Raw genomic sequence first — 14,076 nt, 5'->3', positions numbered from 1 at the left:
CCTGATAAATTGCAAGTAAAGTTGAGGATTTTGTATGCATTTGGCATATTCATATCAGGTCGAGGAAATAATGGAAAGGGTTCTCCTTTGAAGATTATTTCCGACCAAATTTGGAGCACTATCCTTTTCCAACCATTATAAACTCAGCAAAAAAAAGAAACGTCCTCTCACTGTCAACTGTATTTATTTTCATCAAACTTAACGCGTAAATATTTGTATGAACATAACATGATTCTACAACTGAGACATAAACTGAACAAGTTCCACAGACATGTGACTAACAGAAATGGAATAATGTGTCCCTGAACACTGGGGGTTCAAAATCAAAAGTAATAGTCAGTATCTGGTGTGGCCCCAAGCTGCATTAAGTACTGCAGTGCATCTCCTCCTCATGGACCCGGACATTTCTGCGGGGGAATGGCCCAAGCCCTCACCCTCAGATCCAACAGGTCCCAGACGTGCTCAATGGGATTGAGATCCGGGCTCCTCCCTGGCCATGGCAGAACACTGAAATTCCTGTCTTTCAGGAAATCACGCACAGAACGAACAGTATGGATGGTAGCATTGTCATTCTGGAGGGTCATGTCAGGATGAGCCTGCAGGAAGGGTACCACATGAGGGAGGAGGATGTCTTGCCTGTAATGAACAGCTTTGAGATTGCCTGCAATGACAACAAGCTCAGTCCGATGATGCTGTGACACACCGCCCCAGATCATGACGGACCCTCCACCACCAAATCGATTCTGCTCCTCTTGGTTTAAAGGTCCTGTCTGGGTTTGTGCCCATAGGCGACGTTGTTGCCAGTGATGTCTGGTGAGGACCTGCCTTACAACAGTCCAGCCTCTCTCAGCCTATTGCGGACAGTCTGAGCACTGATGGAGGGATTGTGCGTTCCTGGTATAAACTCGGGCAGTTGTTGTTGCCATCCTCTACCTGTCCCGCAGGTGTGATGTTCGGATGTACCGATCCTGTGCAGGTGTTGTTACACGTGGTCTGCCACTGCGAGGACGATCAGCTGTCCCTCCTGTCTCCCTGTAGCGCTGTCTTAGGCGTTTCACAGTACAGACATTGCAATTTATTGCCCTGGCCACATCTGCATTCCCAAGGCACGTTCACGCAGATGAGCAGGGACCCTGGGCATCTTTCTTTTGGTGTTTTTCAGAGTCATTAGAAAGGTGTCTGTAGTGTCCTACGTTTTCATAACTGTAACCTTAATTGCCTACCGTCTGTAAGCTGTTAGTGTCTTATCGACCGTTCCACGGGTACATGTTCATTAATTGTTTATGGTTCATTGAGCAAGCATGGGAAACAATGTTTTAATCCTTTACAATGAATTTATGTGAAGTTATTTGGATTTTTATGAATTATCTTTGAAAGACAGGGCAGTTTCTTTTTTTGCTGAGTTTAGAATCCATTTTGCATTTGATGTTCAGCTAAACTATTTTTCCCAAGACAGAATTGTGGGGGTTGTGTTTTCCTTCCCAACTTTCCAGCCCTTGGCCCAACCTCATTCCATGTCTCCCCATGGTCTCTTCTCCTAGAGTGAAAAGAAGGTCGTGGGAAACACAACATAATACACAATGACAATTGACCTTTAATTAGTATTTTAGAAAGTCTTCAAAGATGAAGTCTTCAAAAATTAATCAGACAACGATAGATTGGTTGTGGGAAATTACTTTTGCAGCGATGTAGCAAAGCTGAAATGTGTCAGACACTGAAAATCGAAAAGTCTTACCATAATCATGGTAAGTTAGCCCAACTATTATAATCCTTATCCCTCTAGCTAATTTCCTCATTGTTCTCCCTCACATGCTCTCAAAGGCATATCCTTGGTTTGTTATTATCGTTCACATTGCTGTGCTTAATGCAAACACTGTATCATTCCCTTATCTTTGAGAGGGCTAAAGACGAATGTAGAAAGTTGAGTCAGAGTTCATGCTGGGTGAAAATATTATCTTGTTTATAGTGAAAAAGTTAGCTTGTGTCAAGTTGTTAATAGTTCAAGTTGTACAGTGTATAGCTGTATTGAGTAACAAATAATGATCTTTCCCCACTCTGCATTGCTCACTGCATACTATGCATACAAATAGTCTTGTGAGTGGAGTAGGCCTGTTTGGGTGAGTTTTACGAGAGGAGGGCGGTGTGAAAGATGCTTCTACATCTGCTTCTATATGTGAGCAAGACAAAGGAGCTAATTGTGAACTATAGGAAAAGGAGAGCCAAACAGGCCCCCATTAACATTGACGGGCGTGTTTGGCCCCCGGACCATGACCCGTGGAGCGGGTCAAGAGTTTCAAGTTCCTTATCCATATCACCAACAAACTATCATGGTCCAAACACACCAAGACAGTTGTGAAGAGGAGGCTGAAAAGATTTGGTATGGATCCCCAGATCCTCAAAAAGTTCTACAGCTGCACCATCGAAAGCATCCTGACAGGTTGCATTACCGCATGGTATGGCGACTGCTCGGCATCTGACCGTAAGGCACTACAGAGGGTAGTGCGTACGGCCCAGTACATCACTGTGGCCAAGCTTCCTGACATCCAGGACCTATATACTAGGCGGTGTCAGAGGAAGGCCCAAACAATTGTCAGACTCCCGTCACCCAAGTCATAAACTGTTCTCTCTGCTACAGCATGGCAAGTGGTACCGGAACCCCAAGTCTAGGACCAAAGGCTCCTTAACAGCTTCTACCCCCAAGCCATGAGACTGCTGAACAACTAATCTAATAAAATGGCCACCCAGACTATTTACATTGACACCCTCCCCCCACTCGCTGTTTATTATCTATGGATAATCACTTTACAAATGACCTCGATTAACCTGTATCCCCGCACATTGACTCAGTACCGTAACCGCCTGCATATAGCCTCGTTATTGTTATGTACATTACTTGTGTTACTTTTTGACTTTAGTTTATTTAGTAAATATTTAATTATATTTATTTCTTAAACTGCATTGTTGGTTAAGGGCTTGCTAGTAAACATTTCACATTTCACTTGTATTCGACGCATGTGACATAACGTTTGATTTGATTTTACGTGTACTTGCTGTTTGTGGTTTTGGGCTGAGTTTCTGTATAGCACTTTGTGACATATTCTAATGTAAAAAGGGCTTTATGAATAAATGTGACAGATTGATTGAAAGTACAATGTCCGAGCATTCACACAGAAATGGCCTGCATGGTTTCTTTAAAGTATTGAGAGACGGGATTCTCTAGTGATGACCTGAAGGTCTTGTGCGGAATACTCTGCAAGTATCAGGTGGAGTCGGTGGTCTACTGTAGTGTTTTAAATGGCACACAGTTGTCATTCCAGCTGTCTCTGTGTTGTTTTGGGGCTCTTGTGTTGATCGAACCGTTTTTATGGTCCTGTCAAGCTAGTCTTCGACAGCAGAGCCTCTTAACGGTGCGGTGCACCACCTGTTTCTGTAGAGACGTCAAGTTCAGTGAACAGTTTTAAGGTGTGCTGTCGAGCGACTCCGACAGAGGGCTGCCCGACCGCATGCCACCTGTTCTGTAGTGAGATCAGAGAGCTGTCGGTAGGAACTCTCTCTGGGACACAAAAACGTCTCGACCTTTGAATACACTCACTGCAGAGAGGGCAGCTGTTCTAGTGGGTCATCAGGCAGTTCTCCTTCCAATTCCCCCCCCCCCCACACCTTTTATTTAACAAGGCAAGACTATTCTAAGGAGTGCACAGATAATGACTCCACTAAAAGGAATGAACTTGCCAGTCGTGAAAACTGTGAGGTATTGGAAGGAAAATCTGTGGTGAAAATCTGGTCAACGTTTCTTCTAAGAGCTAACATAGACATCTTGGAAATCTTATAGAAGTCTGAGAGACAAAATGTTGAAGCGTGCGTGCTCTCCTAAAGAATGGTAGAGCTCAGGACGCTGGCCGGAGTTCTTTACTGTAGTATGCATTTCACCATCCTGATTAGTAGGGTGCTGTAGATAAATGTTTACCAAATCACTCAAAAGTCAGTATAATGTTAATTTGACGTGACTCACTTTTCCCTAAACCTTCACACTATGCAGAAACCATTTAAAGGGACACCACGACTTTTTAACTTCCTGTCATCTCAAGCACTATACCAGTGTCTACATAAGTAAAAACGTAAGTTTTCTATGTTTTGTAGTCCAAAAGATAAGAAAAGGTCCTAAGAAAATGTTTGATTAATTAAAATAATGGAGTGTCCCTTTTAATATTCTGCGATTGTTATCTGTTCTATTTCGTTCTTTTTTTCGCCCTCTTTGTTTTTCCCACTTTGGTTTTGTTATCTGTATTATCTGATGACGTTCACAGACGGACCCTACCTCTCTATTGTATCACCTTGTTCCTTTATGGCATCCCTCAGGGCATAATGACCTATAGGTCATGTTCAGGGTGTGGTTTATTCCCAGACAGGCATTTCTCTCCTACTACTCTCTCCTGCTCTCATATACTGCCTGTGGACATTTCACAAAAGCCTTTTAAACCCAGATGATAATGCCTTGAATGATTTGAGATTCAATTGTAAAGAGTATAAAATGACATACTGGATTTTCTGGGGTTGTATTCATAAGAAATGGAGGGAGACACTTAGGCATGTGTGGAATGTCTATAGAAAGGATTTGATGCATACAGACAAAAGGGGCTTAGAGAAAGACAATGATATAGTGGGCCAGGGGTGGCAGCAAACTAACAGGATGATTTGAATACAAGACATTGCAATATATCTATCTATGCATGTGAGTGGTTTCAACTTGTGTCAGCTGGCTGAGTTATATTCGAAAAGTTCTTCAGAGGGCTCTTGAATAAAATATCTCTCCCTAAGCTCCCAATGAATTTGCTTTTCAATAAGAGTAAAACATAAATTCTTCTTCTTTTCAGGTCAGGGTTTCAGAATATTCTGAATAAAAGCCATTCCCATGACGATATGCTTTGTTAGATATAGCCTACTACTGGTGGCACTGCATTCATGCTTTCATCTGTAACTTCTTACAACCTCCCGAAAGTAACAGACAGACAGTCAAAGACAAACAGCATATCACCATGCAGACTATCTGTGGTGTTTCTGTGTTTGACTCCAGGCTATAAACCCAGACCCCAGTGTCTGTGTGCCTCCCAAATGGCACCTTATTCTCTATAAGGTGCAATACTTTTAAACCAGAGTACTATGGCCCTGATCAAAAGTAGTGCACTACATGAGGGATAGGGTGCTATTTGGGACACATCCCCAAGTCCTCCTGCCACATGCTCCAGTTGCTTGGGCCTCCACTATCATCTCACCCACATCCTCACAACATCACACCTCCAAATCAACACTTTCAGTCTGGTTTAGCTACTACCATCACTGTTAAAAAAGATAGTCAGTTAGAGGGACATTTACTACACATAAAGTGAGATACAGTGGTGAAGTAGCTATAGCATTTCACAAAAACAATCCTGACACCTTTCATGTGGTAAAGCAATAAGCTACAGCTGGCAGGATCATGCACAGTTCAGTGCCTTCAGAAAGTATCCACATCCCTGGACTTATTTCCACATTTAGTGTGTTACAGCCTGAATTTAAAATGGATTAAATTGAGATTTATTTTTTCACTGGCCCACATATTGGAATTATGTTTTAGGATTTTTTTAAACAAATGATTTAAAAATGAAAAGCTGAAATGTCTTGAGTCAATAAGTAGTCAACCCCTTTGTTATGGCAAGCCTAAATACGTTCAGGAGTAACAATTTGCGTAACAAGTCACATAAGTAGCATGGACTGACTCTGTGTGCAATAATAGTGCTTGACATAATTTTCGAATAACTACCTAATTTCTGTATCTCACACATACAGTTATCTGTAAAGTTGAGCAGTGAATTTCAAACATAGATTCAACCACAAAGACCAGGGACGTTTTCCGATGCTTCGCAAAGAAGGACACCTATTTCTAGATGGTTTAAAAAAACAGACATTGAATATCCCTTTGAGCATGGTGAAGTTATTAATTACATTTTGGATAGTGTACCAATAAATCCAGTCACTACAAAGATACAGGTGTCCTTCCTAACTCAGTTGCCAGAGGGGAAGAAAACCGCTCATGGATTTCACCATGAGGCCAATGGTGACTTTAAAACAGTTACAGAGTTCAACGACTGTGATAGGAGAAAACTGAGGATGGATCAACAAGATTGTAGTTATTTCAAAATAATAACCTAATTGAGAGAGTGAAAAGAAAGAAGCTTGTACAGAACAAAAATATTCCAAAACATGCATCCGGTTGGCAACAAGGCACAAAAGTAATACTGCATACAATGTGGTCAAAGAATTAACATTTTGTCCTGAATACAAAGTGTTATGTGTAGAGCAAAACCTAATGCAACACATTACTGATTACAACTCACACAATTGTCAAGTATAGGGATGGCTGCATCATGTTATGGGTATGCTTGTAATCGTTAAGGACTGAGTAGTTTTCCAGGATAAAAAATAAATGGAATGGAGCTAAGCACAGGCAAAATCCTAAATGCTTTCCACTAGACACTGGGAGATGATTTCACCTTTCAACAGTACAATAACCTAAAACACAAGGCCATATCTACACTGGAGTTCCTTACCAAGACTGTGAATGAATGAAATCTGCTTTGAAATCTATGGCAAGACTTAAATGTCTGTCTAGCAATGATCAACAACCAATTTGACAATTATTATACAATCCAGGTGTGCAAAGCTCTTACAGACTTACTCAGAAAGACTTACAACTGTAATCGCTGCCAAAGGTGAGTCTAACGTGTATGAACTCAGGGGGTTGAATACTTAAGTAATCAAGATATGTTTCATTTTTCATGAATGTTTTACAAATGTTAGAATTTCTCTTCCACTTTGACATAACTTTTTTGTGTAGATCGTTGACAAGAAATTACTCAATCACAACAAAATGTTGAAAAAGTCAAGAGTGTACTTTCTGAAGGGACTGTGTCACACAGAAAGTCATACAGTGGATCCTCCTTTAAAAGTTGCAGCACACCTTGTGGGCTGCTGCAGCATTCTGTGGCACGTTATCTATTTGTCAGACATTTTTTTTGTTAATGCAAGTTATTGCTAGTTTGACCACCAGAGGGCATCTTTGAGAAGCATTTGATGGTCTTCCATATTGCAGCCACGCAGGAGACAGGGGTTCAATCCCCCAATGGGGAGGAATGTGTAGGCTGTCCTTGTAAATTAGAATTAGTTCTAAATTAAATAATGGAGTTTGATACACCTGGTATTGGATATGACTGAAAAAGAATGTCTCACAGAGATTCATACCTGAACCACACCTTTATTTGCCAAGGAAGAGTACATTAGGGTGACCAGATGTCCCCGTTTCCGGGGACAGTCCCCGTTTTTGGTGGCTGTCCTCGGCTGGAGCTGTCCCCGGAAATGTCCCCGTTTTTAACTGTGCGTTAAAAACAGACCGCAAAGTGAAATATTTTACTTGGCAAGAAAGACCGGGCAGCAGAGCCTACGGGTTGACGTCTCAATCGCGTTGTGCTTGTTTAGGCCAACAGAGGGGGCTGCTCTCTATAGCAGCTTCATTCACTCTTCTTCTTCTACTAACTACTTGCTCGCGATAGTTTTAGAGAAAACTGCTGTGGAAAATTCAGGCAGAAGCTGGCAAGTATAAAGTGAATCCACAACATCACCACAAACGTATTTTCATGCCAGGTAAATTACAATCGTTTGAGATACTAGCTAGTGATGTTATAATGTCACAATTTATTATATAGATAGATTATCTGCTCTATAAGGTTTTAAATAGTTAGGTTAACGTTAGGTTAACGTTAGCTATGTAGACTAAGTTAGCTAGCTAGCTACTGTTTATGGTAGCTAGGTTAAAAAAACGTTCACATTTAAACATGCAGTGGACGGGCTATTTTGAAAATATGATTATATTAAAATGAATGCACAATTTATTCAGAGAATATTTTTGTAGATTACAATTTTAATGGTTTTGCATTATAATAAGTATTGTGAAAATATATTTAGAAATGTTCATGGATAGCATGAACTTCGGCAAGACGGAGCTGCTCTTCCTCCCGGGGAAGGACTGCCCGTTCCATGATCTCGCCATCACGGTTGACAACTCCATTGTGTCCTCCTCCCAGAGCGCTAAGAACCTTGGCGTGATCCTGGACAACACCCTGTCGTTCTCAACTAACATCAAGGCGGTGGCCCGTTCCTGTAGGTTCATGCTCTACAACATCCGCAAAGTACGACCCTGCCTCACACAGGAAGCGGTGCAGGTCCTAATCCAGGCACTTGTCATCTCCCGTCTGGATTACTGCAACTCGCTGTTGGCTGGGCTCCCTGCCTGTGCCATTAAACCCCTACAACTCATCCAGAACGCCGCAGCCCGTCTAGTGTTCAGCCTTCCCAAGTTCTCTCACGTCACCCTGCTCCTCCACTCTCTCCACTGGCTTCCAGTTGAAGCTCGCATCCGCTACAAGACCATGGTGCTTGCCTACGGAGCTGTGAGGGGAACGGCACCTCAGTACCTCCAGGCTCTGATCAGGCCCTACACCCAAATAAGGGCACTGCGTTCATCCACCTCTGGCCTGCTCGCCTCCCTACCACTGAGGAAGTACAGTTCCCGCTCAGCCCAGTCAAAACTGTTCGCTGCTCTGGCTCCCCAATGGTGGAACAAACTCCCTCACGACGCCAGGACAGCGGAGTCAATCACCACCTTCCGGAGACACCTGAAACCCCACCTCTTTAAGGAATACCTAGGATAGGATAAAGTAATCCTTTAATTCTCACCCCCCCCCTTAAAATATTTAGATGAACTATTGTAAAGTGGTTGTTCCACTGGATGTCATAAGGTGAATGCACCAATTTGTAAGTCGCTCTGGATAAGAGCGTCTGCTAAATGACTTAAATGTAAATGTAAATGTAGCATTAGCAGTGGAGAGGAAGGAGAGGAGGAAGCCTGATTAGGAAAGAAGAGTGAAGGAAACATAGGAGGAAAGGTAAAGATATGGTTACAGAGCCTGCCAATTTATTTTTCCAAACATGAGGCAAGCAATGGGAATCTGTTAAAATACGTTGGCTATCTAATGCTACGCTATGCTATGTATTAATACAGATTGGAGAGGAAGGAGAAGGAAAAATGAAGGTAGTAAAAAAGAGGGAAGCAAGGAGAGTGTAGAAGAGTGAGGTGGAAAGGTGAAGAGAAGGAAAGGAGGACAGGTGAAGAAAAGAGGAGAAAGATTGGAGGAAAATAAAAAGTTAAGAGAGTAATTAAGAGTGGCACAAGGAGAGTGAAGAAGAGCAGATAGAGGAGATACAACGACTATTTCCAAGAAACAAAAATGCACTTTTTATGATAAACATGATGAGAGAATTTCCATTTAATATGCTCAGATCAAGATGATAGAATGGTTCACTGCATCCTCTCTTTCAATTGGCAGCCGGGGAAGAATGGCAGTGGTAGAACATCAGCAGACGAAAAAGCATAAAGCCTCTGATTGCCCGTGTTGGTATGTCCTCTGTCACCACATTCTTCAAGAAGGTAGAGCCTTCCCAAGAAGAATATGGTTTAGCTGTGCAGGAGGGTGTCTTTGCATGCCACACTATGCGACACAATCATAGTTACAGATCTATGGACTGCACAGCACAACTGACACGGAAGCTTTATGAGCCAAAGTTTACATGTGCTAGGATAAAATGTGATGCCATAGTGAGTAACATGTTAGTAACATGGGCAACACAGGACCTAGACCAGGTTGAATTTGTGTCCCTGTCCATTGATGCGTTCAATCATGGACACATAACGATGCTGCCAATAGTAGTCCGATATTGTAAGATATATGATGGCAGCACATCTGTGGAAACAAAACTGCTTGATTTTGTTGAATTGAATGGAGAAACAGCAGATGAAATTGCAGCTGAGGTCCTGGTGGTCGTCCAAAAATGTAACCTGGAAAACAACAACAAACGGGAGTTAGCATTTAGCAGTCACTTCTTCTAAACCTGAAAAGGGACACTTCTAAATGTTATTCAGCGAAAACAGCCAAATATATCCAAATTGGACTTCACTAATCATGAGGGATTTAACGAATATCCACTGTATTAGCAAGCTAACATTAAAATAGGCACTAGTTGGTTACTTGTCCAACGCACGAACCACTAGGCTACCTGCCGCCCCGTGCAATTCACTATCTACAAACAAACACCTTTTGATTTGTATTTGTAAATCGAGGGCCTTAAGTAAAATGACTGCCATAAAGATTTGTACATAGAAGAGACATGCGCAAACATGACAGATATGGCAAACCTGCAACTCCATATTTGGAATCGCTTAGGTCACTGAACTTTTGTCAGGGATGTGGTCCTCTGTAGCTCAGTTGGTAGAGCATGGCGCTTGTAACGCCAGGGTAGTGGGTTCGATTCCCGGGACCACCCATACGTAGAATGTATGCACACATGACTGTAAGTCGCTTTGGATAAAAGCGTCTGCTAAATGGCATATATTATTATTATTATATAACGACAAGAAAAAGATTAGAAGTTCTCTTGAAGAGGTTAACTGAGACTGTATGATCTATAAACCTGATTGTGTATCTTTTCTGTTTCTCCTCCAACAAAATATAATTATTAGCATTTGCCTTTCCCCATTTAATTATATTTTATATGTATTTTTTATGGAAAGACAAAAATTATATATTTGTTTTAATTACATCAACAACAACTTTCTCCGATATTCAAACGGAAGGCACTTCTGATATTTTATCCTTTCCCGTGATTCGAGTGTCATTTCTTAAATGTCTCCTGAGGTCTCGCTTATGGTATAGTGCTAATTTTTCGACCCCCCTTTTTGAAAGAAAACTAGCAAACTGACATGGCTGACCATTTAGAGAATGGAGTTCTCAGCTGAGGTGTCAAATTTTGTTCAAGAAAATGGAGTATTGACGGAAAAAGAGGAAGGGGAAAAATTCACTATAGTTAAGATGCATTGGCCAATCAAAACATATCGTTGCGCCTATAGTAAATTCCAAAATGACACTACATTATTTTTTTACGCTCTTTTTCTCCCCAATTTTGTAATATCCAATTACGATCTTGTCTCATTGCTGCATCTCCCCAGTCAAGCTTGAGAGAGGCGAAAGTCGAGGCATGCGTCCTCTGAAACATGACCTGCCAAGCCGCACTGCTTCTTAACACCAGCTCGCTTAACACCGGGAGCCAGCTGCACCAATATGTCAGAGAAAACACCGTTCAACTGACAAACGAGTCAGCTTGCAGGCAACTGGCCTACCACAAGGAGTCGCTAGAGCGCGATGAGCCAATCAAAGCCCTCCCTGTCAAACCCATGAGCCAATCAAAGCCCTCCCTGTCAACAAGTTTGTCGAGTCACAAGCTTGATGTAGTCATTGCGTGCTTAGAATATGTGACCAAATGCTAAATTTAATACTATAAGTGAATTAGTCCAAATCTTTATGACACCTTCAAATGTGGGGACTAGATAAATAAAATGCATTAATTTGTAGATGGTAAAACAGATATGCATGAAAATGCCCTCAAATAAAAGGTGACATTCTGTACTGCTTCCTCATATAACACATTTGATCTCAAATCCAAAATGCTGGAATAAAAGTGTTGCCTTCTCTGCCCACATAAATATGTTGGGAAGTGTTCGTAGGTTCTTGATGAAAGTGCCATCTCAGGAAATCATGTGACATAGTGGAACGTGTTATCTTTTTAACTTAAGTGGTTTTGAATAATGCAAGCTGCACTATTCGCTGTATGATGGGTTTGTTGTGACATAGCTTAGCACATGCTCTCTCTCTCTCTCTCTCTCTGTACAGCGTTGCTGATTGGGTCGGGGTGTGCACTCTACCCTCTAGGTTGGGACAGTGAGGAAGTCCGACAGACATGCAGCAACAGATCCAACCAGTTTGAACTTGGTAAGGGTCAAACATCTACACACAGTCACATCCACACAACATCATCATATTCAAGTCACATGTTGATAATCAACAAGTCATTCAATTTGATCACAGCTCATATTATGCTATGTTAGCTCTGATTTTAATTCACTGTTTGTGTCTCCTGTCTGTGTCTGTATCCAGGTTCTTGTGAGATTGGCTGGGCGTTCTACTGCACAGGAGCAGGGGCAGCAGCAGCCATGATGTTATGTACCTGGATGTCCTGCTTTGCTGGGAAGAGACGGAAGCAGTACCCGTACTGATGGCATCAAGGCAGGACGGCCATGATGACAACTTGAAACAAGACTTGTCATCACCAAACATTTGGGACTCAGAGCAAGGGAGAATATCAGGGGGACAGAGTCTGTATGCTAGCTATGCACTCTGTCATAAGTGAAAAGTAAATGAGCAGACCACCTTGTGCTGTATTTGATGCTGCAGTAGAAAGCAATACACAACACACGTAATGAGACACTCCATCGTTCTGCAGAGCACTTCAAAGAGTGGAGTCTACATACTTGGTTGTCATTGACAGCAAGAGCAACAACATGTGTTTCCATCTCTCTTTTCTATTTTCCATGTTTTGTTTGGTTGCTCCTCTATTCCCCCTCTAGTCTGTCGTGTTCCAGTCCCTGTACTATAACTCTTCATCGTAACTGAAGTAATGGCACAATCCTGTGGTCTAGAGAAATTACTCTACTTTTGATGTTACTTTGTTATTGTGAGTATTTTATATCCTGTATTTAATGAATATGTTATGTGTCCCCACGTTGGCTTAGTGATGCCTTAAATATATAAACCTTCTACCTACTGGTAACTTGCAATAATTTTTAACTGTTTTCATGTCTATTTACAGTATATCTATAAACAGGGACTATTGAAGTCCCTAACCATGTACATCTGTCAAATATGAATGCTGTATGTTTTTGTGTATTACGTTTATTGTATTATAATAACATATTCGCACCTTTTTGTATGAAACACTATGTCTAATTTGACTTGGTTTTGTAAATACATTGTAAATAAATATTGTTACTTTAAAGTCTTAATTAACAAATAAAACGTTCAGCAGTGGAGAAGTTGTAGTTTCACTGTAGCGCCATTTAATCTGAATTGAATCACTTGGCATGAGCCTATTACTCTTTCTTAAAACTGTAACAGCAATGTTGGTGATTATGGTGATTCATATGCTCGGTTAATCTTGGTTAAAATTATCTGTCATGTTTGTCTTTATTGATGGTGGCCAGCTCTAACAACATTCAGTGGCTGTTATGAGCTCTGTTGGGAGTTTAGGCTTTACTATGAACAGCAGGAAGATAGGTGAATGGACCATTCAACAGATGCTGCTGGAGGTAAATCATTAGTAAGGGTTAACACACACCTCTTCACTAGTCCCACAAATCACTGCTCATGCTCTTTGCAATAAACCTGGCTATTTAGTGAAAAGTCAACAGTAAATTGGGGGTTAAACAGATGGTTAAACAGATGGTTTTAAAAGTGTTCTATATCACCAAACTGTTGTCTAGAGAGTGTGATGTCATTGGTCCACTGCCAGACCTTTAGTAAACACACCTCTTCATTGAAGGACACAGCCTGCAGATAAAGGCTATAGAAAATCAAAATAACACACGGTCAGTTCAATAAGTCTCTCAATGTCTTATTTTTTTACTTCAAATGGTAATTTTGTTAATTGGTCATGTGTTTTGTGAATCTCCCTCAGCCTTTTGGTGGACAGTGATTACTTTCAAAGCTCACTTTCAGAAATAGAGAGTAGAGGTTGAGAAAGAGGTAGGGCACGTGTGCTCTCGACGAGGGTGGCTTTGTAGTTGAGGACCTCTGGGGAACTCGACACTAAATTGATTTTGACAATGATATTTAGCCATTTTGGCGCATAATTATTCTCATGCAAGCGAGAGGCAGCTTTGTTACAACAACAAAATAAATGTATCTGGAATAGCCGTAAATCAAAGTGTGCAAAGGATTCACTGCTGACACAACCAACCAAGTTTAGCAAGAAAATGAACGCTTCTCACAGGCCAGATAGGCCAGCCAAGCCAGATACTGCCCCTGGTGAGCCCACACTGAGCATTCTTGCCTCAGAAATCGGAGCAATTTGTGTGTCCCTGCAAAATAAGAATAA

The 14,076-nt window shown here is 41.5% G+C and overlaps 1 protein-coding gene across 2 annotated transcripts in view; it reads left to right on the top strand.

Annotated features, from left to right (window-relative positions):
- Positions 1–13,012, top strand: part of LOC124005421 (LHFPL tetraspan subfamily member 6 protein-like) — a 69,835-nt gene extending 56,823 nt beyond the window's left edge. For both annotated transcript variants that reach the window (XM_046314669.1, XM_046314679.1), the window contains exons 3-4: positions 11,817–11,915; positions 12,081–13,012. In XM_046314669.1, coding sequence (XP_046170625.1) covers positions 11,817–11,915; positions 12,081–12,199 — 218 coding nt within the window. In that variant the 3' untranslated portion in view covers positions 12,200–13,012. The remainder of the gene's footprint in view (positions 1–11,816; positions 11,916–12,080) is intronic.
- The last annotated feature ends 1,064 nt before the right edge of the window (positions 13,013–14,076 follow it).

This window comes from Oncorhynchus gorbuscha, linkage group LG02 (assembly GCF_021184085.1).
Source record: "Oncorhynchus gorbuscha isolate QuinsamMale2020 ecotype Even-year linkage group LG02, OgorEven_v1.0, whole genome shotgun sequence".
Taxonomy (NCBI): Eukaryota; Metazoa; Chordata; class Actinopteri; order Salmoniformes; family Salmonidae; genus Oncorhynchus; species Oncorhynchus gorbuscha.
The sequence above is the reverse complement of the archived record's forward strand: the minus strand, read 5'-3'. Positions and strand labels throughout refer to the sequence as shown.